Raw genomic sequence first — 26,007 nt, forward strand, 5'->3', positions numbered from 1 at the left:
GAGGACAGTTGAGTGTGGACAAATAGAGCAGAGTCTAGAGGGTTACAGACGGGTCTGAGGAGGAGGACAGAGGAGTCTGTAGGAGGAGGAGGACAGAGGAGTCTGGAGGGGGAGGAGGACAGAGGAGTCTGTAGGAGGAGGAGGACAGAGGAGTCTGGAGGGGGAGGAGGACAGAGGAGTCTGGAGGGGGAGGAGGACAGAGGAGTCTGGAGGAGGAGGACAGAGGAGTCTGTAGGAGGAGAAAGAAAGAGGAGTCTGTAGGAGGAGGACAGAGGAGTCTGGAGGGGGAGGAGGACAGAGGAGTCTGGAGGGGGAGGAGGACAGAGGAGTCTGGAGGAGGAGGACATAGGAGTCTGGAGGGGGAGGAGGACAGAGGAGTCTGGAGGGGGAGGAGGACAGAGGAGTCTGGAGGGGGAGGAGGACAGAGGAGTCTGTAGGAGGAGGAGGACAGAGGAGTCTGGAGGGGGAGGAGGACAGAGGAGTCTGTAGGAGGAGGAGGACAGAGGACTCTGGAGGGGGAGGAGGACAGAGGAGTCTGGAGGAGGACAGAGGAGTCTGGAGGAGGAGGAGGGCAGAGGAGTCTGGAGAGGGAGGAGGACAGAGGAGTCTGGAGGAGGAGGAGGGCAGATGAGTCTGGAGGAGGAGGACAGAGGAGTCTGGAGGAGGAGGAGGACAGAGGAGACTGGAGGAGGAGGAGGACAGAGGAGTCTGGAGGAGGAGGACAGAGGAGTCTGGAGGAGGAGGAGGGCAGATGAGTCTGGAGGAGGAGGACAGAGGAGTCTGGAGGAGGACAGAGGAGACTGGAGGAGGAGGAGGAGGACAGAGGAGTCTGGAGGAGGAGGACAGAGGAGTCTGGAGGAGGAGGAGGGCAGATGAGTCTGGAGGAGGAGGACAGAGGAGTCTGGAGGAGGAGGAGGACAGAGGAGACTGGAGGAGGAAGAGGACAGAGGAGTCTGGAGGAGGAGGACAGAGGAGTCTGGAGGAGGAGGAGGACAGAGGAGTCTGGAGGAGGAGGAGGACAGAGGAGTCTGGAGGAGGAGGACAGAGGAGTCTGGAGGAGGAGGAGGGCAGAGGAGTCTGGAGGAGGAGGAGGACAGAGGAGTCTGTAGGGGGAGAAGGACAGAGGAGTCTGTAGGGGGAGGAGGACAGAGGAGTCTGGAGGGAGGAGGAGGACAGAGGAGTCTGTAGGGGGAGGAGGACAGAGGAGTCTGTAGGGGGAGGAGGACAGAGGAGTCTGTAGGGGGAGGAGGACAGAGGAGTCTGGAGGGGGACAGAGGAGTCTGGAGGGGGACAGAGGAGTATGGAGGAGGAGGACAGAGGAGTCTGGAGGAGGAGGACAGAGAAGTCTGGAGGAGGGCAGAGGGGTCTGGAGGAGGAGGGGGACAGAGGAGTATGGAGGAGGAGGACAGAGGAGTCTGGAGGAGGAGGAGGGCAGAGGAGTCTGGAGGAGGAGGAGGACAGAGGAGTCTGGAGGAGGAGGAGGAGGACAGAGGAGTCTGTAGGGGGAGGAAGACAGAGGAGTCTGGAGGGGGAGGAGGACAGAGGAGTCTGGAGGGGGAGGAGGACAGAGGAGTCTGTAGGAGGAGGAAGACAGAGGAGTATGGAGGAGGAGGACAGAGGAGTCTGGAGGAGGAGGACAGAGAAGTCTGGAGGAGGGCAGAGGAGTCTGGAGGAGGAGGGGGACAGAGGAGTATGGAGGAGGAGGAGGACAGAGGAGTATGGAGGAGGAGGACAGAGGAGTCTGGAGGAGGAGGAGGGCAGAGGAGTCTGGAGGAGGAGGAGGACAGAGGAGTCTGGAGGAGGAGGAGGATAGAGGGGTCTGGAGGAGGACAGAGGAGTCTGGGGGAGGAGGAGGACAGAGGGGTCTAGAGGAGGAGGACAGAGGAGTCTGGAGGAGGAGGAGGACAGAGGGGTCTGGAGGAGGATGACAGAGGAGTCTGGAGGAGGACAGAGGGGTCTGGAGGATGAGTACAGAAGAGTCTAGAGGAGGAGGACAAAAGGGTCTGGGGGAGGAGGAGGACAGAGGAGTCTGGAGGAGGAGGAGGACAGAGGAGTCTGGAGGAGGACAGAGGAGTCTGGAGGAGGAGGAGGAGGACAGAGGGGTCTAGAGGAGGAGGACAGAGGAGTCTGGAGGAGGAGGAGGACAGAGGGGTCTAGAGGAGGACAGAGCAGTCTGGAGGAGGACAGAGGGATCTGGAGGAGGACAGAGGGGTCTGGAGGATGAGGAGGACAGAGGGGTCTAGAGGAGGACAGAGGAGTCTGGAGGAGGAGGAGGAGGACAGAGGAGTCTGGAGGAGGAGGAGGACAGAGGGGTCTAGAGGAGGACAGAGGAGTCTGGAGGAGGAGGAGGAGGACAGAGGAGTCTGGAGGAGGAGGAGGACAGAGGGGTCTAGAGGAGGACAGAAGGGTCTGGAGGAGGAGGAGGACAGAGGAGTCTGGAGGAGGAGGACAGAGGAGTCTGGAGGAGTCTGGAGGAGGAGGAGGACAGAGGGGTCTGGAGGAGGAGGATCTAGAGGCGATGGAGGATCCTATATATGTAATGACTGCCCAAATAAAATAAAACTATGAACCACCGGGAGCTCAGGCCCCTTTAACCTTAAACCAATATTCGCCGATAAATAAACACACAGAGACTTGTATTAACGTTAAACATATGTGGGTTGACATGAGGGTCGGCCACAGCTTTATATATTATTATTATAATAAACATCTTGTATTTTTTTTTTATATTATTTTTTTTGTATTATTTAAAACATAACTTACAGGTAACAAATTTAAACAAACAAAGAGCAACCAAACCCCTCCCACCTGTATGCCTGCCAGCCAATGGGCATGTAGGCCAAATAACCCAACTAACCGCCAGCTGTGACAAAAGCAATGCCGAAAATACCGTAAACAAAGGGAGGGTGGGTGGGAAACGCAATCCAGAAAGAGGGTGAGTGACGTCTGCAGCCCCTATTTAAGCTATGCCCACTTCCTGTACCACCCACGCCACAAGCCCCGCCCCTAGTCACGTAGCCCCCACCTCCCTGGGATACGCAGGGAGACAGAAAGGAAAGGGAAAAAACCACCTTAGTTAAAGAAGGGCCTATTCCTGTACATAGAACCCCGCTAATTAAGACCCCTTTGTGCAGTCATTAGCCCAACGGCTATACGCCTCCGGGCTTGCAAGAATCATCATTGGGTACTTCTAGGAGTTAGAGAGGTTGGTCCTCTCCAGGTGGTGACCATGTGCTCCTCCTTCACAGGGAGAACCTGGGTCCTCACAGCAGTGTGAACATTATCCTTCCCCAGGACGTTGCCCGGCTCTTCCAGTCTGAGGGCGTCTTTCCTCGTAGGATGACCATCAGTGCTTGGACAGCGCACAGGGACATGAGGAACCACAAATGTGGCGTATTTCTTCTGTGAGTATCTGCAGAGTCAATAAGTGACCACAGAGGATAAGCTGATGGGCAGACGGTCACCCACCATGGTCCGTGTGTTATATGGATGGGCCCCTGAGGGTCGGGGGCCAGCACTGTCCATATCCCGGTCCCACTCCAGGTTATACGGATGGGCCCCTGAGGGTCGGGGGCCAGCACTGTCCATATCCCGGTCCCACTCCAGGTTATACGGATGGGCCCCTGAGGGTGGGGGGCCAGAGCTGTCCACATCCCGGTCACACTCCAGGTTATACGGATGGGCCCCTGAGGGTCGGGGGCCAGCGCTGTCCACATCCCGGTCACACTCCAGGTTATACGGATGGGCCCCTGAGGGTCGGGGGCCAGCACTGTCCACATCCCGGTCACACTCTAGGTTATACGGATGGGCCCCTGAGGGTGGGGGGCCAGCGCTGTCCACATCCCGGTCACACTCCAGGTTATACGGATAGGCCCCTGAGGGTGGGGGGCCAGTGCTGTCCACATCCCGGTCACACTCCAGGTTATACGGATGGGCCCCTGAGGGTGGGGGGCCAGTGCTGTCCACATCCCGGTCACACTCCAGGTTATACGGATGGGCCCCTGAGGGTGGGGGGCCAGTGCTGTCCACATCCGGTCACAGTCCAGGTTATACGGATGGGCCCCTGAGGGTCGGGGGCCAGCGCTGTCCACATCCCGGTCACACTCCAGGTTATACGGATGGGCACCTGAGGGTGGGGGGCCAGTGCTGTCCACATCCCGGTCACACTCCAGGTTATACGGATGGGCCCCTGAGGGTGGGGGGCCAGTGCTGTCCACATCCCGGTCACACTCCAGGTTATACAGATGGGCCCCTGAGGGTGGGGGGCCAGTGCTGTCCACATCCCGGTCACACTCCAGGTTATACGGATGGGCCCCTGAGGGTGGGGGGCCAGCACTGTCCACATCCCGTCACACTCCAGGTTATACGGATGGGCCCCTGAGGGTGGGGGGCCAGTGCTGTCCACATCCCGGTCACACTCCAGGTTATACGGATGGGCCCCTGAGGGTGGGGGGCCAGCACTGTCCACATCCCATCACACTCCAGGTTATACAGATGGGCCCCTGAGGGTGGGGGGCCAGTGCTGTCCACATCCCAGTCACACTCCAGGTTATACGGATGGGCCTCTGAGGGTGGGGGGCCAGCGCTGTCCACATCCCGGTCACACTCCAGGTTATACGGATGGGCCCCTGAGGGTCGGGGGCCAGCGCTGTCCACATTCCGGTCACACTCCAGGTTATACGGATGGGCCCCTGAGGGTGGGGGGCCAGCGCTGTCCACATCCCGTCACAGTTCAGGTTATACGGATGGGCCCCTGAGGGTGGGGGGCCAGCGCTGTCCACATCCCGGTCACACTCCAGGTTGTACGGATGGGCCCCTGAGGGTGGGGGGCCAGCGCTGTCCACATCCCGGTCACACTCCAGGTTATACGGATGGGCCCCTGAGGGTGGGGGGCCAGTGCTGTCCACATCCCGTCACACTCCAGGTTATACGGATGGGCCCCTGAGGGTGGGGGGCCAGCGCTGTCCACATCCCGGTCACACTCCAGGTTATACGGATGGGCCCCTGAGGGTGGGGGGCCAGTGCTGTCCACATCCCGGTCACACTCCAGGTTATACGGATGGGCCCCTGAGGGTGGGGGGCCAGCGCTGTCCACATCCCGGTCACACTCTAGGTTATACGGATGGGCCCCTGAGGGTGGGGGGCCAGCGCTGTCCACATCCCGGTCACACTCCAGGTTATACGGATGGGCCCCTGAGGGTGGGGGGCCAGTGCTGTCCACATCCCGGTCACACTCCAGGTTATACGGATGGGCCCCTGAGGGTGGGGGCCAGCGCTGTCCACATCCCGGTCACACTCCAGGTTATACGGATGGGCCCCTGAGGGTCGGGGGCCAGCGCTGTCCACATCCCGGTCACACTCCAGGTTATACGGATGAGCCCCTGAGGGTGGGGGCCAGCGCTGTCCACATCCCGGTCACACTCCAGGTTATACGGATGGGCCCCTGAGGGTGGGGGGCCAGTGCTGTCCACATCCCGGTCACACTCCAGGTTATACGGATGGGCCCCTGAGGGTGGGGGGCCAGTGCTGTCCACATCCCGGTCACACTCCAGGTTATACAGATGGGCCCCTTAGGGTCGGGGGCCAGTGCTGTCCACATCCCGGTCACACTCCAGGTTATACGGATGGGCCCCTGAGGGTCGGAGGCCAGTGCTGTCCACATCCCGGTCACACTCCAGGTTATACGGATGGGCCCCTGAGGGTGGGGGGCCAGTGCTGTCCACATCCCGGTCACACTCCAGGTTATACGGATGGGCCCCTGAGGGTGGGGGCCAGTGCTGTCCACATTCCGGTCACACTCCAGGTTATACGGATGGGACCCTGAGGGTGGGGGGCCAGCGCTGTTCACATACCGGTCACACTCCAGGTTATACGGATGGGCCCCTGAGGGTGGGGGCCAGTGCTGTCCACATTCCGGTCACACTCCAGGTTATACGGATGGGCCCCTGAGGGTCGGGGGCCAGCGCTGTCCACATCCCGGTCACACTCCAGGTTATACGGATGGGCCCCTAAGGGTGGGGGGCCAGCGCTGTCCACATCCTGGTCACACTCCAGGTTATACGGATGGGCCCCTGAGGGTGGGGGGCCAGCGCTGTCCACATCCTGTCACACTCTAGGTTATACGGATGGGCCCCTGAGGGTCGGGGGCCAGTGCTGTCCACATCCCGGTCACACTCCAGGTTATACGGATGGGCCCCTGAGGGTGGGGGGCAAGTGCTGTCCACATCCCGGTCACACTCCAGGTTATACGGATGGGCCCCTGAGGGTCGGGGGCCAGCACTGTCCACATCCCGGTCACACTCCAGGTTATACAGATGGGCCCCTGAGGGTGGGGGGCAAGTGCTGTCCACATCCCGGTCACACTCCAGGTTATACGGATGGGCCCCTGAGGGTGGGGGCCAGCGCTGTCCACATCCTGTCACACTCCAGGTTATACGGATGGGCCCCTGAGGGTCGGGGGCCAGCACTGTCCACATCCCGGTCACACTCCAGGTTATACGGATGGGCCCCTGAGGGTCGGGGGCCAGCACTGTCCACATCCCGGTCACACTCCAGGTTATACGGATGGGCCCCTGAGGGTGGGGGGCCAGTGCTGTCCACATCCCGGTCACACTCCAGGTTATACGGATGGGCCCCTGAGGGTGGGGGGCCAGTGCTGTCCACATCCCGGTCACACTCCAGGTTATACGGATGGGCCCCTGAGGGTGGGGGGCCAGCGCTGTCCACATCCTGTCACACTCCAGGTTATACGGATGGGCCCCTGAGGGTGGGGGGCCAGAGCTGTCCACATCCCGGTCACACTCCAGGTTATACGGATGGGCCCCTGAGGGTGGGAGGCCAGCGCTGTCCACATCCCGGTCACACTCCAGGTTATACGGATGGGCCCCTGAGGGTCGGGGGCCAGCGCTGTCCACATCCCGGTCACACTCCAGGTTATACGGATGGGCCCCTGAGGGTGGGGGGCCAGTGCTGTCCACATCCCGTCACAGTCCAGGTTATACAGATGGGCCCCTGAGGGTGGGGGGCCAGTACTGTCCACATCCCGTCACACTCCCGGTTATACGGATGGGCCCCTGAGGGTGGGGGCCAGCGCTGTCCACATCCCGGTCACACTCCAGGTTATACGGATGGGCCCCTGAGGGTGGGGGGCCAGGGCTGTCCACATCCTGGTCACACTCCAGGTTATACAGATGGGCCCCTGAGGGTGGGGGGCCAGTGCTGTCCACATCCCGGTCACACTCCAGGTTATACGGATGGGCCCCTGAGGGTGGGGGGCCAGCGCTGTCCACATCCCGGTCACACTCCAGGTTATACGGATGGGCCCCTGAGGGTGGGGGGCCAGTGCTGTCCACATCCCGGTCACACTCCAGGTTATACGGATGGGCCCCTGAGGGTGGGGGGCCAGTGCTGTCCACATCCCGGTCACACTCCAGGTTATACGGATGGGCCCCTGAGGGTGGGGGCCAGTGCTGTCCACATTCCGGTCACACTCCAGGTTATACGGATGGGCCCCTGAGGGTCGGGGGCCAGCACTGTCCACATCCCGGTCACACTCCAGGTTATACGGATGGGCCCCTGAGGGTGGGGGGCCAGTACTGTCCACATCCCGTCACACTCCCGGTTATACAGATGGGCCCCTGAGGGTGGAAGGCCAGTGCTGTCCACTTCCCGGTCACACTCCAGGTTATACGGATGGGCCCCTGAGGGTCGGGGGCCAGCGCTGTCCACATCCCGTCACACTCCAGGTTATACGGATGGGCCCCTGAGGGTGGGGGGCCAGCGCTGTCCACATTCCGGTCACACTCTAGGTTATACGGATGGGCCCCTGAGGGTGGGGGGCCAGCACTGTCCACATCCCGTCACACTCCCGGTTATACGGATGGGCCCCTGAGGGTGGGGGGCCAGTGCTGTCCACATCCGGTCACAGTCCAGGTTATACGGATGGGCCCCTGAGGGTGGGGGGCAAGTGCTGTCCACATCCCGGTCACACTCCAGGTTATACGGATGGGCCCCTGAGGGTGGGGGGCCAGCACTGTCCACATCCCGGTCACACTCCCGGTTATACGGATGGGCCCCTGAGGGTCGGGGGCCAGTGCTGTCCACATCCTGTCACACTCCAGGTTATACGGATGGGCCCCTTAGGGTCGGGGGCCTGCGCTGTCCACATCCCGGTCACACTCCAGGTTATACGGATGGGCCCCTGAGGGTGGGGGGCCAGCGCTGTCCACATCCCGGTCACACTCCAGGTTATACGGATGGGCCCCTGAGGGTGGGGGGCCAGTGCTGTCCACATCCCGGTCACACTCCCGGTTATACGGATGGGCCCCTGAGGGTCGGGGGCCAGCGCTGTCCACATCCCGTCACAGTCCACGTTATACAGATGGGCCCCTGAGGGTGGGGGGCCAGCGCTGTCCACATCCCGGTCACACTCCAGGTTATACGGATGGGCCCCTGAGGGTGGGGGCCAGTGCTGTCCACATCCCGGTCACACTCCCGGTTATACGGATGGGCCCCTGAGGGTCGGGGGCCAGCGCTGTCCACATCCCGTCACACTCCAGGTTATACGGATGGGCCCCTGAGGGTGGGGGGCCAGCGCTGTCCACATCCCGGTCACACTCCAGGTTATACGGATGGGCCCCTGAGGGTGGGGGGCCAGTGCTGTCCACATCCCGGTCACACTCCAGGTTATACGGATGGGCCCCTGAGGGTCGGGGGCCAGCGCTGTCCACATCCCGTCACACTCCAGGTTATACGGATGGGCCCCTGAGGGTGGGGGCCAGCGCTGTCCACATTCCGGTCACACTCCAGGTTATACGGATGGGCCCCTGAGGGTCGGGGGCCAGCGCTGTCCACATCCTGGTCACACTCCAGGTTATACGGATGGGCCCCTGAGGGTGGGGGGCCAGCGCTGTCCACATCCCGGTCACACTCCAGGTTATATGGATGGGCCCCTGAGGGTCGGGGGCCAGTGCTGTCCACATCCCGGTCACACTCCAGGTTATACGGATGGGCCCCTGAGGGTCGGGGGCCAGTGCTGTCCACATCCCGGTCACACTCCAGGTTATACGGATGGGCCCCTGAGGGTCGGGGGCCAGCGCTGTCCACATCCCGGTCACACTCCAGGTTATACGGATGGGCCCCTGAGGGTCGGGGGCCAGTGCTGTCCACATCCCGGTCACAGTCCAGGTTATACGGATGGGCCCCTGAGGGTGGGGGCCAGCGCTGTCCACATTCCGGTCACACTCCAGGTTATACGGATGGGCCCCTGAGGGTCGGGGGCCAGCGCTGTCCACATCCCGTCACACTCCAGGTTATACGGATGGGCCCCTGAGGGTCGGGGGCCAGTGCTGTCCACATCCCGGTCACAGTCCAGGTTATACGAATGGGCCCCTGAGGGTCGGGGGCCAGCGCTGTCCACATCCCGGTCACAGTCCAGGTTATACGGATGGGCCCCTGAGGGTGGGGGGCCAGCGCTGTCCACATCCCGGTCACACTCCAGGTTATACGGATGGGCCCCTGAGGGTGGGGGGCCAGTGCTGTCCACATCCCGTCACAGTCCAGGTTATACGGATGGGCCCCTGAGGGTGGGGGGCCAGCGCTGTCCATATCCCGGTCACACTCCCGGTTATACGGATGGGCCCCTGAGGGTCGGGGGCCAGTGCTGTCCACATCCTGTCACACTCCAGGTTATACAGATGGGCCCCTTAGGGTCGGGGGCCAGCGCTGTCCACATCCCGGTCACACTCCCGGTTATACGGATGGGCCCCTGAGGGTCGGGGGCCAGTGCTGTCCACATCCTGTCACACTCCAGGTTATACAGATGGGCCCCTTAGGGTCGGGGGCCAGCGCTGTCCACATCCCGGTCACACTCCAGGTTATACGGATGGGCCCCTGAGGGTGGGGGGCCAGCGCTGTCCACATCCCGGTCACACTCCAGGTTATACGGATGGGCCCCTGAGGGTGGGGGGCCAGTGCTGTCCACATCCCGGTCACACTCCCGGTTATACGGATGGGCCCCTGAGGGTCGGGGGCCAGCGCTGTCCACATCCCGTCACAGTCCAGGTTATACAGATGGGCCCCTGAGGGTGGGGGGCCAGCGCTGTCCACATCCCGGTCACACTCCAGGTTATACGGATGGGCCCCTGAGGGTCGGGGGCCAGTGCTGTCCACATCCCGGTCACACTCCAGGTTATACGGATGGGCCCCTGAGGGTGGGGGGCCAGCACTGTCCACATCCCGTCACACTCCAGGTTATATGGATGGGCCCCTGAGGGTCGGGGGCCAGCGCTGTCCACATCCCGTCACAGTCCAGGTTATACAGATGGGCCCCTGAGGGTGGGGGGAAGTGCTGTCCACATCCCGGTCACACTCCAGGTTATACGGATGGGCCCCTGAGGGTGGGGGGCCAGTGCTGTCCACATCCCGGTCACACTCCAGGTTATACGGATAGGCCCCTGAGGGTGGGGGGCCAGCGCTGTCCACATCCCGGTCACACTCCCGGTTATACGGATGGGCCCCTGAGGGTCGGGGGCCAGTGCTGTCCACATCCCGGTCACACTCCCGGTTATACGGATGGGCCCCTGAGGGTCGGGGGCCAGTGCTGTCCACATCCCGGTCACACTCCAGGTTATACGGATGGGCCCCTGAGGGTCGGGGGCCAGTGCTGTCCACATCCCGGTCACACTCCCGGTTATACGGATGGGCCCCTGAGGGTCGGGGGCCAGCGCTGTCCACATCCCGGTCACACTCCAGGTTATACGGATGGGCCCCTGAGGGTGGGGGGCCAGCGCTGTCCACATCCCGGTCACACTCCAGGTTATACGGATGGGCCCCTGAGGGTGGGGGGCCAGTGCTGTTCACATCCCGTCACACTCCAGGTTATACGGATGGGCCCCTGAGGGTGGGGGGCCAGCACTGTCCACATCCCGGTCACACTCCAGGTTATACAGATGGGCCCCTGAGGGTCGGGGGCCAGCGCTGTCCACATCCCGGTCACACTCCAGGTTTCTGTTTCCTCAGGAACGGCGAGGACTGGAGATCGGACCGCATCGTACTGAACAAGGAGGTCCTCAGTCTGGCCGGAGTCAAGAAGTTCCTGCCCTTCCTGGACGAGGTCTCCAAAGACTTTGTGTCCTTCATGCGACGGCGAATAAACAAGAATGCGAGAGGAGCCCTCACCGTGGACCTGTACAGGGACCTCTTCAGATTCACACTAGAGGGTCAGTAACTCCCCGCTACAACCTGGGCAGGGGCGTAGATGGGGTGCAAAGGGTGCGGTCACAACCGGGCCCAAGAGGATTAGGGGCCCATAAGGTGTCACCTTGCCATAAAAAGACGAGCAGCATAAATATTAGCTTATAATTATAGACTGGGACCCATCAGCTACAGGTTACACCGGTATAACCTGGGGATCTCCTGTATATAATGATATATGTACAGCCGGTATAACCTGGGATCTCCTGTATATAATGATATATGTACAGCCGGTATAACCTGGGGATCTCCTGTATATAGTGATATATGTACAGCCGGTATAACCTGGAGATCTCCTGTATATAATGATATATGTACAGCCGGTATAACCTGGGGATCTCCTGTATATAATGATATATGTACAGCCGGTATAACCTGGGGATCTCCTGTATATAATGATATATGTACAGCCGGTATAACCTGGAGATCTCCTGTATATAGTGATATATGTACAGCCGGTATAACCTGGGGATCTCGTGTATATAATGATATATGTACAGCCGGTATAACCTGGGGATCTCCTGTATATAATGATATATGTACAGCCGGTATAACCTGGGGATCTCCTGTATATAGTGATATATGTACAGCCGGTATAACCTGGGGATCTCCTGTATATAATGATATATGTACAGCTGGTATAACCTGGGGATCTCCTGTATATAATGATATATGTACAGCCGGTATAACCTGGGGATCTCCTGTATATAATGATATATGTACAGCCGGTATAACCTGGGGATCCCCTGTATATAATGATATATGTACAGCCGGTATAACCCGGGGATCTCCTGTATATAATGATATATGTACAGTCGGTATAACCCGGGGATCTCCTGTATATAATGATATATGTACAGCCGGTATAACCTGGGGATCTCCTGTATATAGTGATATATGTACAGCTGGTATAACCTGGGGATCTCCTGTATATAATGATATATGTACAGCCGGTATAACCTGGGGGTCTCCTGTATATAATGATATATGTACAGCCGGTATAACCTGGGGATCTCCTGTATATAATGATATATGTACAGCCGGTATAACCTGGGGATCTCCTGTATATAATGATATATGTACAGCCGGTATAACCTGGGGATCTCCTGTATATAGTGATATATGTACAGCCGGTATAACCTGGGGATCTCCTGTATATAATGATGTATGTACAGCCGGTATAACCTGGGGATCTCCTGTATATAATGATATATGTACAGCCGGTATAACCTGGGGATCTCCTGTATATAGTGATATATGTACAGCCGGTATAACCTGGGGATCTCCTGTATATAATGATATATGTACAGCCGGTATAACCTGGAGATCTCCTGTATATAGTGATATATGTACAGCCGGTATAACCTGGGGATCTCCTGTATATAATGATATATGTACAGCAGGTATAACCTGGGGATCTCCTGTATATAATGATATATGTACAGCCGGTATAACCCGGGGATATCCTGTATATAATGATATATGTACAGCCGGTATAACCTGGGGATCTCCTGTATATAATGATATATGTACAGCCGGTATAACCCGGGGATCTCCTGTATATAATGATATATGTACAGCAGGTATAACCTGGGGATCTCCTGTATATAATGATATATGTACAGCCGGTATAACCCGGGGATATCCTGTATATAATGATATATGTACAGCCGGTATAACCTGGGGATCTCCTGTATATAATGATATATGTACAGCCGGTATAACCAGGGGATCTCCTGTATATAATGATATATGTACAGCCGGTATAACCTGGGGATCTCCTGTATATAATGATATATGTACAGCCGGTATAACCTGGGGATCTCCTGTATATAATGATATATGTACAGCCGGTATAACCTGGGGATCTCCTGTATATAATGATATATGTACAGCCGGTATAACCTGGGGATCTCCTGTATATAATGATATATGTACAGTCGGTATAACCTGGGGATCTCCTGTATATAATGATATATGTACAGCCGGTATAACCTGGGGATCTCCTGTATATAATGATATATGTACAGCCGGTATAACCTGGGGATCTCCTGTATATAATGATATATGTACAGCCGGTATAACCTGGGATCTCCGGTATATAATGATATATGTACAGCCGGTATAACCTGGGGATCTCCTGTATATAGTGATATATGTACAGCCGGTATAACCTGGGGATCTCCTGTATATAATGATGTATGTACAGCCGGTATAACCTGGGGATCTCCTGTATATAATGATATATGTACAGCCAGTATAACCTGGGGATCTCCTGTATATAGTGATATATGTACAGCCGGTATAACCTGGAGATCTCCTGTATATAATGATATATGTACAGCCGGTATAACCTGGGGATCTCCTGTATATAATGATAAATGTACAGCCGGTATAACCTGGGGATCTCCTGTATATAATGATATGTGTACAGCCGGTATAACCTGGGATCTCCTGTATATAATGATATATGTACAGCCGGTATAACCTGGGGATCTCCTGTATATAATGATCTATGTACAGCCGGTATAACCTGGGGATCTCCTGTATATAATGATATATGTACAGCCGGTATAACCTGGGGATCTCCTGTATATAATGATATATGTACAGCCGGTATAACCTGGGGATCTCCTGTATATAGTGATATATGTACAGCCGGTATAACCTGGGGATCTCCTGTATATAATGATATATGTACAGCCGGTATAACCTGGGATCTCCTGTATATAATGATATATGTACAGCCGGTATAACCTGGGGATCTCCTGTATATAATGATATATGTACAGCCGGTATAACCTGGGGATCTCCTGTATATAATGATCTATGTACAGCCGGTATAACCTGGGGATCTCCTGTATATAATGATATATGTACAGCCGGTATAACCTGGGGATCTCCTGTATATAATGATATATGTACAGCCGGTATAACCTGGGGATCTCCTGTATATAATGATATATGTACAGCCGCTATAACCTGGGGATCTCCTGTATATAATGATATATGTACAGCTGGTATAACCTGGGGATCTCCTGTATATAATGATATATGTACAGCCGGTATAACCTGGGGATCTCCTGTATATAATGATATATGTACAGCCGGTATAACCTGGGGATCTCCTGTATATAGTGATATATGTACAGCCGGTATAACCTGGGGATCTCCTGTATATAATGATATATGTACAGCCGGTATAACCTGGGGATCTCCTGTATATAATGATATATGTACAGCCGCTATAACCTGGGGATCTCCTGTATATAATGATATATGTACAGCCGGTATAACCTGGGGATCTCCTGTATATAATGATATATGTACAGCCGGTATAACCTGGAGATCTCCTGTATATAATGATATATGTACAGCCGGTATAACCTGGGGATCTCCTGTATATAATGATATATGTACAGCCGGTATAACCTGGGGATCTCCTGTATATAATGATATATGTACAGCCGGTATAACCTGGGGATCTCCTGTATATAATGATATATGTACAGCCGATATAACCCGGGGATCTCCTGTATATAATGATATATGTACAGCCGGTATAACCTGGGGATCTCCTGTATATAATGATATATGTACAGCCGCTATAACCTGGGGATCTCCTGTATATAATGATATATGTACAGCCGATATAACCCGGGGATCTCCTGTATATAATGATATATGTACAGCCGGTATAACCTGGGGATCTCCTGTATATAGTGATATATGTACAGCCGCTATAACCTGGGGATCTCCTGTATATAATGATATATGTACAGCCGGTATAACCTGGGGATCTCCTGTATATAATGATACATGTACAGCCGGTATAACCTGGGGATCTCCTGTATATAATGATATATGTACAGCCGGTATAACCTGGGGATCTGCTGTATATAATGATATATGTACAGCCGGTATAACCTGGGGATCTCCTGTATATAATGATATATGTACAGCCGGTATAACCTGGGGATCTCCTGTATATAGTGATATATGTACAGCCGGTATAACCTGGGGATCTCCTGTATATAATGATATATGTACAGCCGGTATAACCTGGGGATCTCCTGTATATAATGATATATGTACAGCCGGTATAACCTGGGGATCTCCTGTATATAATGATATATGTACAGCCGGTATAACCTGGGGATCTCCTGTATATAATGATATATGTACAGCCGGTATAACCTGGGGATCTCCTGTATATAATGATATATGTACAGCCGGTATAACCTGGGGATCTCCTGTATATAATGATATATGTACAGCCGGTATAACCTGGGGATCTCCTGTATATAATGATATATGTACAGCCGGTATAACCTGGGGATCTCCTGTATATAATGATATATGTACAGCCGGTATAACCTGCGGATCTCCTGTATATAATGATATATGTACAGCCGGTATAACCTGGAGATCTCCTGTATATAATGATATATGTACAGCCGGTATAACCTGGGGATCTCCTGTATATAATGATATATGTACAGCCGGTATAACCTGGGGATCTCCTGTATATAATGATATATGTACAGCCAGTATAATCTGGGGAACTCCTGTATATAGTGATATATGTACAGCTGGTATAACCTGGGGATCTCCTGTATATAACCTGGGGATCTCCTGTATATAATGATATATGTACAGCCGGTATAACCTGAGGATCTCCTGTATATAATGATATATGTACAGCCGGTATAACCTGGGGATCTCCTGTATATAATGATATATGTACAGCCGGTATAACCTGGGGATCTCCTGTATATAGTGATATATGTACAGCCGGTATAACCTGGGGATCTCCTGTATATAATGATATATGTACAGCCGGTATAACCTGGAGATCTCCTGTATATAGTGATATATGTACAGCCGGTATAACCTGGGGATCTCCTGTATATAATGATATATGTACAGCCGGTATAACCTGGAGATCTCCTGTATATAATGATATATGTACAGCCGCTATAACCTGGGGATCTCCTGTATATAATGATATATGTACAGCCGGTATAACCTGGGGATCTCCTGTATATAATGATATATGTACAGTCGGTATAACCTGGGGATCTCCTGTATATAATGATATATGTACAGTCGGTATAACCTGGGGATCTCCTGTATATAATGATATATGTACAGCCGGTATAACCTGGGGATCTCCTGTATATAATGATATATGTACAGCCGGTATAACCTGGGCATCTCCTGTATATAATGATATATGTACAGCCGGTATAACCTGGAGATCTCCTGTATATAATGATATATGTACAGCCGGTATAACCTGGGGATCTCCTGTATATAATGATATATGTACAGCCGGTATAACCTGGGGATCTCCTGTATATAATGATATATGTACAACCGGTATAACCTGGGGATCTCCTGTATATAATGATATATGTACAGCCGGTATAACCTGGGGATCTCCTGTATATAATGATATATGTACAGCCGGTATAACCTGGGGATCTCCTGTATATAATGATATATGTACAGCCGGTATAATCTGGGGAACTCCTGTATATTGTGATATATGTACAGCCGGTATAACCTGGGGATCTCCTGTATATAATGATATATGTACAGCCGGTATAATCTGGGGAACTCCTGTATATTGTGATATATGTACAGCCGGTATAACTTGGGGATCTCCTGTATATAATGATGTATGTACAGCCGGTATAACCTTGGGATCTCCTGTATATAACCTGGGGATCTCCTGTATATAATGATATATGTACAGCCGGTATAACCTGGGGATCTCCTGTATATAATGATATATGTACAGCCGGTATAACCTGGGGATCTCCTGTATATAATGATATATGTACAGCCGGTATAACCTGGGGATCTCCTGTATATAATAATATATGTACAGCCGGTATAACCTGGGGATCTCCTGTATATAATGATATATGTACAGTCGGTATAACCTGGAGATCTCCTGTATATAATGATATATGTAAAGCCGGTATAACCTGGGCATCTCCTGTATATAGTGATATATGTACAGCTGGTATAACCTGGGGATCTCCTGTATATAATGATATATGTACAGCCGGTATAACCTGGGGATCTCCTGTATATAGTGATATATGTACAGCCGGTATAACCTGGGGATCTGTATATAATGATATATGTACAGCCGGTATAACCTGGGGATCTCCTGTATATAATGATATATGTGCAGCCGGTATAACCTGGGGATCTCCTGTATATAGTGATATATGTACAGCCGGTATAACCTGGGGATCTTCTGTATATAATGATATATGTACAGCCGCTATAACCTGGGGATCTCCTGTATATAATGATATATATACAGCCGGTATAACCTGGGGATCTCCTGTATATAATGATATATGTACAGCCGGTATAACCTGGGGATCTCCTGTATATAGTGATATATGTACAGCCGGTATAACCTGGGGATCTCCTGTATATAATGATATATGTACAGCCGGTATAACCTGGGGATCTCCTGTATATAATGATATATGTACAGCCGGTATAACCTGGGGATCTCCTGTATGTAATGATATATGTACAGCCGGTATAACCTGGGGATCTCCTGTATATAGTGATATATGTACAGCCGGTATAACCTGGGGACCTCCTGTATATAATGATATATGTACAGCCGGTATAACCTGGGGATCTCCTGTATATAGTGATATATGTACAGCCGGTATGACCTGGGGATCTCCTGTATATAGTGATATATGTACAGCCGGTATAACCTGGGGATCTCCTGTATATAATGATATATGTACAGCCGGTATAACCTGGGGATCTCCTGTATATAGTGATATATGCACAGCCGGTATAACCTGGAGATATCCTGTATATAATGATATATGTACAGCAGGTATAACCTGGGGATCTCCTGTATATAATGATATATGTACAGCCGGTATAACCTGGGGATCTCCTGTATATAGTGATATATGTACAGCCGGTATAACCTGGGGATCTGTATATAATGATATATGTACAGCCGGTATAACCTGGGGATCTCCTGTATATAATGATATATGTGCAGCCGGTATAACCTGGGGATCTCCTGTATATATTGATATATGTACAGCCGGTATAACCTGGGGATCTCCTGTATTTAATGATATATGTACAGCCGGTATAACCTGGGGATCTCCTGTATATAATAATATATGTACAGACGGTATAACCTGGGGATCTCCTGTATATAATGATATATGTACAGCCGGTATAACCTGGGGATCTGTATATAATGATATATGTACAGCCGGTATAACCTGGGGATCTCCTGTATATAGTGATATATGTACAGCCGGTATAACCTGGGGATCTCCTGTATATAGTGATATATGTACAGCCGGTATAACCTGGGGATCTCCTGTATATAGTGATATATGTACAGCTAGTATAACCTGGGGATCTCCTGTATATAATGATATATGTACAGCCGGTATAACCTGGGGATCTCCTGTATATAATGATATATGTACAGATGGTATAACCTGGGGATCTCCTGTATATAACGATATATGTACAGCCGGTATAACCTGGGGATCTCCTGTATATAGTGATATATGTACAGCCGGTATAACCTGGGGATCTCCTGTATATAATGATATATGCACAGCCGGTATAACCTGGGGATCTCCTGTATATAATGATATATGTACAGCCGGTATGACCTGGGGATCTCCTGTATATAATGATATATGTACAGCGGGTATAACCTGGGATCTCCTGTAAATAGTGATATATGTACAGCCGGTATAACCTGGGGATCTCCTGTATATAGTGATATATGTACAGCCGGTATAACCTGGGGATCTCCTGTATATAATGATATATGTACAGCCGGTATAACCTGGGGAGCTCCTGTATATAATGATATATGTACAGTCGGTATAACCTGGGGATCTCCTGTATATAATGATATATGTACAGCCGCTATAACCTGGGGATCTCATGTATATAGTGATATATGTACAGCTGGTATAACCTGGGGATCTCCTGTATATAATGATATATGTACAGCTGGTATAACCTGGGGATCTCCTGTATATAATAATATATGTACAGACGGTATAACCTGGGGATCTCCTGTATATAATGATATATGTACAGCCGGTATAACCTGGGGATCTGTATATAATGATATATGTACAGCCGGTATAACCTGGGGATCTCCTGTATATAGTGATATATGTACAGCCGGTATAACCTGGGGATCTCCTGTATATAGTGATATATGTACAGCCGGTATAACCTGGGGATCTCCTGTATATAGTGATATATGTACAGCTAGTATAACCTGGGGATCTCCTGTATATAATGATATATGTACAGCCGGTATAACCTGGGGATCTCCTGTATATAATGATATATGTACAGATGGTATAACCTGGGGATCTCCTGTATATAACGATATATGTACAGCCGGTATAACCTGGGGATCTCCTGTATATAGTGATATATGTACAGCCGGTATAACCTGGGGTTTTCCTGTATATAGTGATATATGCACAGCCGGTATAACCTGGGGATCTCCTGTATATAATGATATATGTACAGCCGGTATGACCTGGGGATCTCCTGTATATAATGATATATGTACAGCCGGTATAACCTGGGATCTCCTGTAAATAGTGATATATGTACAGCCGGTATAACCTGGGGATCTCCTGTATATAGTGATATATGTACAGCCGGTATGACCTGGGGATCTCCTGTATATAATGATATATGTACAGCCGGTATAACCTGGGATCTCCTGTAAATAGTGATATATGTACAGCCGGTATAACCTGGGGATCTCCTGTATATAGTGATATATGTACAGCCGGTATAACCTGGGGATCTCCTGTATATAATGATATATGTACAGCCGCTATAACCTGGGGAGCTCCTGTATATAATGATATATGTACAGTCGGTATAACCTGGGGATCTCCTGTATATAATGATATATGTACAGCCGCTATAACCTGGGGATCTCATGTATATAGTGATATATGTACAGCTGGTATATCCTGGGGATCTCCTGTATATAATGATATATGTACAGCTGGTATAACCTGGGGATCTCCTGTATATAATTATATATGTAGAGCCGGTATAACCTGGGATCTCCTGTATATAGTGATATATGTACAGCCGGTATAACCTGGGATCTCCTGTATATAGTGATATATGTACAGCCGGTATAACCTGGGATCTCCTGTATACAATGATATATGTACAGACGGTATAACGTGGGGATCTCCTGTATATAGTGACATATGTACAGTCGGTATAACCTGGGGATCTCCTGTATATAATGATATATGTACAGCCGGTATAACATGGGGATCTCCTGTATATAATGATATATGTACAGCCGATATAACCTGGGGATCTCCTGTATATAATGATATATAAACAGCCGGTATAACCTGGGGATCTCCTGTACATAATGATATATGTACAACTGGTATAACCTGGGGATCTCCTGTATATAGTGACATATGTACAGTCGGTATAACCTGGGGATCTCATGTATATAATGATATATGTACAGCCGGTATAACCTGGGGATCTCCTGTATATAATGAAATATGTACAGCCGATATAACCTGGGGATCTCCTGTATATAATGATATATAAACAGCCTGTATAACCTGGGGATCTCCTGTATATAATGATATATGTACAGCCGGTATAACCTGGGGATCTCCTGTATATAATGATATATGTACAGCCGGTATAACCTGGGGATCTCCTGTATATAATGATATATAAACAGCCGGTATAACCTGGGGATCTCCTGTATATAATGATATATGTACAGCCGGTATAACCTGGGGATCTCCTGTATATAATGATATATGTACAGCCGGTATAACCTGGGGATCTCCTGTATATAATGATATGTACAGCCGGTATAACCTGGGTATCTGCTGTATATAATAATATATGTACAGCCGGTATAACCTGGGGATCTCCTGTATATAGTGATATATGTACAGCTGGTATAACCTGGGGATCTCCTGTATATAATGATATATGTACAGCCGCTATAACCTGGGGATCTCCTGTATATAATGATATATGTACAGCCGGTATAACCTGGGATCTCCTGTATATAATGATATATGTACAGCCGGTATAACCTGGGGATCTCCTGTATATAATGATATATGTACAGCCGGTATAACCCGGGGATCTCCTGTATATAATGATATATGTACAGCCAGTATAACCTGGGGATCTCCTGTATATAATGATATATGTACAGCCGGTATAACCTGGGGATCTCCTGTATATAATGATATATGTACAGCCGGTATAAGCTGGGGATCTCCTGTATATAATGATATATGTACAGTCGGTATAACCTGGGGATCTCCTGTATATAATGATATATGTACAGCCGGTATAACCTGGGGATCTCCTGTATATAATGATATATGTACAGCCGGTATAACTTGTGGATCTCCTGTATATAATGATATATGTACAGCCGGTATAACCTGGGGATCTCCTGTATATAATGATATATGTACAGCCGGTATAACCTGGGGATCTCCTGTACATAATGATATATGTACAGCCGGTATAACCTGGGGATCTCCTGTATATAGTGATATATGTACAGCCGGTATAACCTGGGGATCTCCTGTATATAATGATATATGTACAGCCGGTATAACCTGGGGATCTCCTGTATATAATGATATATGTACAGCCGGTATAACCTGGGTATCTCCTGTATATAATGATATATGTACAGCCGGTATAACCTGGGGATCTCCTGTATATAATGATATATGTACAGCCGGTATAACCTGGGTATCTCCTGTATATAATGATATATGTACAGCCGGTATAACCTGGGGATCTCCTGTATATAATGATATATGTACAGCCGGTATAACCTGGGGGGCTCCTGTATATAATGATATATGTACAGCCGGTATAACCTGGGGATCTCCTGTATATAATGATATATGTACAGCCGGTATAACCTGGGGGGCTCCTGTATATAATGATATATGTACAGCCGGTATAACCTGGGGATCTCCTGTATATAATGATATATGTACAGCCGGTATAACCCGGGGATCTCCTGTATATAATGATATATGTACAGCCGGTATAACCTGGGGATCTCCTGTATATAATGATATATGTACAGCCGGTATAACCTGGGGATCTCCTGTGTATAATGATATATGTACAGCCGGTATAACCTGGGGATCTCCTGTATATAATGATATATGTACAGCCGGTATAACCTGGGGATCTCCTGTATATAATGATATATGTACAGCCGCTATAACCTGGGGATCTCCTGTATATAATGATATATGTACAGCCGCTATAACCTGGGGATCTCCTGTATATAATGATATATGTACAGCCGGTATAACCTGGGGATCTCCCATGTATCTTTCCTCCTTGCAGCCAGCGGCTATGTCTTATATGGGCAGCGTCTTGGACTCCTGGAGGAACACCCGAATCCGGAGTCGCTTCGGTTTATCAGCGCGGTGGAGACAATGTTGAAGACCACCCTCCCGCTGCTCTACTTCCCTTACCAGGTCCTGCAGCTCTCAGACAGCAGAATATGGCGAGAACATATGAATTCCTGGGATATTATATTCGAACAAGGTGAGATAATACATGTGTCCCCCAGAAATACAGGGACGAACTCCTCTTCCACTGCCCCTCCCCCTCATTTTACTCCCTTGTAGATGCCCCTCCGCCCTCCTCTCCCTCACCTGTAGATGCCCCTCCGCCCTCCTCTCCCTCACCTGTAGATGCCCCTCCGCCCTCCTCTCCCTCACCTGTAGATGCCCCTCCGCCCTCCTCTCCCTCACCTGTAGATGCCCCTCCTCTCCCTCACCTGTAGATGCCCCTCCGCCCTCCTCTCCCTCACCTGTAGATGCCCCTCCGCCCTCCTCTCCCTCACCTGTAGATGCCCCTCCTCTCCCTCACCTGTAGATGCCCCTCCGCCCTCCTCTCCCTCACCTGTAGATGCCCCTCCGCCCTCCTCTCCCTCACCTGTAGATGCCCCTCCGCCCTCCTCTCCCTCACCTGTAGATGCCCCTCCGCCCTCCTCTCCCTCACCTGTAGATGCCCCTCCGCCCTCCTCTCCCTCACCTGTAGATGCCCTTCTGCCCTCCATCTTCGGTAGATGTTCCTCCACCTTCCGTTAGATGCCCACTGCCCTTCTCTACCTCCCCAGTAGATGCCCCTTTGTCCTCCCTTGTAAATGACCCACTGCACTCTTTGCCCCTCTGTACTACCCCTGGTGCTGGCCCCCCGCCCTAATCTCTCTCTCCCCTGTAGATGCCCCTTGGCTATGCGCAGTAGATACCACTCTGCCCCCCACAATCACCCTGTAGATACCACTCTGCCCCCCACAATCACCCTGTAGATACCACTCTGCCCCCCACAATCACCCTGTAGATACCACTCTGCCCCCCACAATCACCCTGTAGATACCACTCTGCCCCTCACAATCACCCTGTAGATACCACTCTGCCCCCCACAATCACCCTGTAGATACCACTCTGCCACCGCCCACCATCACCCTGTAGATACCACTCTGCCACCGCCCACCATCACCCTGTAGATACCACTCTGCCACCGCCCACCATCACCCTGTAGATACCACTCTGCCCCCCACAATCACCCTGTAGATACCACTCTGCCCCCCACAATCACCCTGTAGATACCCCACTGCCCCCCACAATCACCCTGTAGATACCACTCTGCCCCTCACAATCACCCTGTAGATACCTCTCTGCCCCCCACAATCACCCTGTAGATACCACTCTGCCCCCCACAAACACCCTGTAGATACCACTCTGCCCCCCACAATCACCCTGTAGATACCACTCTGCCCCCCACAATCACCCTGTAGATACCACTCTGCCCCCCACAATCGCCCTGTAGATACCACTCTGCCCCCACAATCACCCTGTAGATACCACTCTGCCCCCCACAATCACCCTGTAGATACCCCACTGCCCCCCACAATCACCCTGTAGATACCACTCTGCCCCCCACAATCACCTTGTAGATACCACTCTGCCCCCACAATCACCCTGTAGATACCACTCTGCCCCCACCATCACCCTGTAGATACCACTCTGCCCCCCACAATCACCCTGTAGATACCACTCTGCCCCCCACAATCACCCTGTAGATACCACTCTGCCACCCCCATCACCCTGTAGATACCACTCTGCCCCACACAATCACCGTGTAGATACCACTCTGCCCCCCACAATCACCCTGTAGATACCACTCTGCCCCCCACAATCGCCCTGTAGATACCACTCTGCCCCCCACAATCACACTGTAGATACCACTCTGCCCCCACAATCACCCTGTAGATACCACTCTGCCCCCCACAATCGCCCTGTAGATACCACTCTGCCCCCCACAATCGCCCTGTAGATACCACTCTGCCCCCACAATCACCCTGTAGATACCACTCTGCCCCCCACAATCACCCTGTAGATACCACTCTGCCCCTCACAATCACCCTGTAGATACCACTCTGCCCCCCACAAACACCCTGTAGATACCACTCTGCCCCACACAATCACCCTGTAGATACCACTCTGCCCCCCCACCATCGCCCTGTAGATACCACTCTGCCCCCCACCATCGCCCTGTAGTTACCACTCTGCCCCTCACAATCACCCTGTAGATACCACTCTGCCCCCCCCCACCATCACCCTGTAGATACCACTCTGCCCCCCCAACATCACCCTGTAGATACCACTCTTCCCCCCACAATCACCCTGTAGATACCACTCTGCCCCCCACAATCACCCTGTAGATACCACTCTGCCCCCCCCCCCCACCATCACCCTGTAGATACCACTCTGCCCCCCACAATCACCCTGTAGATACCACTATGCCCCCCACAATCACCCTGTAGATACCCCACTGCCCCCCACAATCACCCTGTAGATACCACTCTGCCCCCCACAATCACCCTGTAGATACCCCACTGCCCCCCACCATCGCCCTGTAGATACAACTCTGCCCCCCCAACATCACCCTGTAGATACCACTCTGCCCCCCACAATCACCCTGTAGATACCACTATGCCCCCCACAATCACCCTGTAGATACCCCACTGCCCCCCACAATCACCCTGTAGATACCACTCTGCCCCCCACAATCACCCTGTAGATACCCCACTGCCCCCCACCATCGCCCTGTAGATACCACTCTGCCCCCCACAATCACCCTGTAGATACCACTCTGCCCCCCACAATCACCCTGTAGATACCACTCTGCCCCCCACAATCACCCTGTAGATACCACTCTGCCCCCCACAATCACCCTGTAGATACCACTCTGCCCCCCACATCACCCTGTAGATACCACTCTGCCCCCCACAATCACCCTGTAGATACCACTCTGCCCCTGACAATTACCCTGTAGATACCACTCTGCCACCCCCATCACCCTGTAGATACCACTCTGCCCCCCACAATCACCCTGTAGATACCACTCTGCCCCCCACAATCACCCTGTAGATACCACTCTGCCCCCCCACCATCACCCTGTAGATACCACTCTGCCACCCACAATCACCCTGTAGATACCACTCTGCCCCCCACAATCACCCTGTAGATACCACTCTGCCCCCCACAATCACCCTGTAGATACCACTCTGCCCCCCACAATCACCCTGTAGATACCACTCTGCCCCCCACAATCACCCTGTAGATACCACTC

The 26,007-nt window shown here is 52.0% G+C and overlaps 1 protein-coding gene across 1 annotated transcript in view; it reads left to right on the forward strand.

The window, feature by feature from the left end:
* The window catches only part of LOC140108555 (cytochrome P450 11B, mitochondrial-like), a 50,883-nt gene that overhangs the window by 533 nt on the left and 24,343 nt on the right, over positions 1-26,007 (forward strand). The window contains exons 2-4 of the mRNA XM_072131816.1: positions 3,249-3,404; positions 11,020-11,219; positions 22,708-22,911. Coding sequence (XP_071987917.1) covers positions 3,249-3,404; positions 11,020-11,219; positions 22,708-22,911 — 560 coding nt within the window. The remainder of the gene's footprint in view (positions 1-3,248; positions 3,405-11,019; positions 11,220-22,707; positions 22,912-26,007) is intronic.

Source organism: Engystomops pustulosus, unplaced genomic scaffold (genome assembly GCF_040894005.1).
Source record: "Engystomops pustulosus unplaced genomic scaffold, aEngPut4.maternal MAT_SCAFFOLD_146, whole genome shotgun sequence".
Lineage (NCBI taxonomy): Eukaryota > Metazoa > Chordata > Amphibia > Anura > Leptodactylidae > Engystomops > Engystomops pustulosus.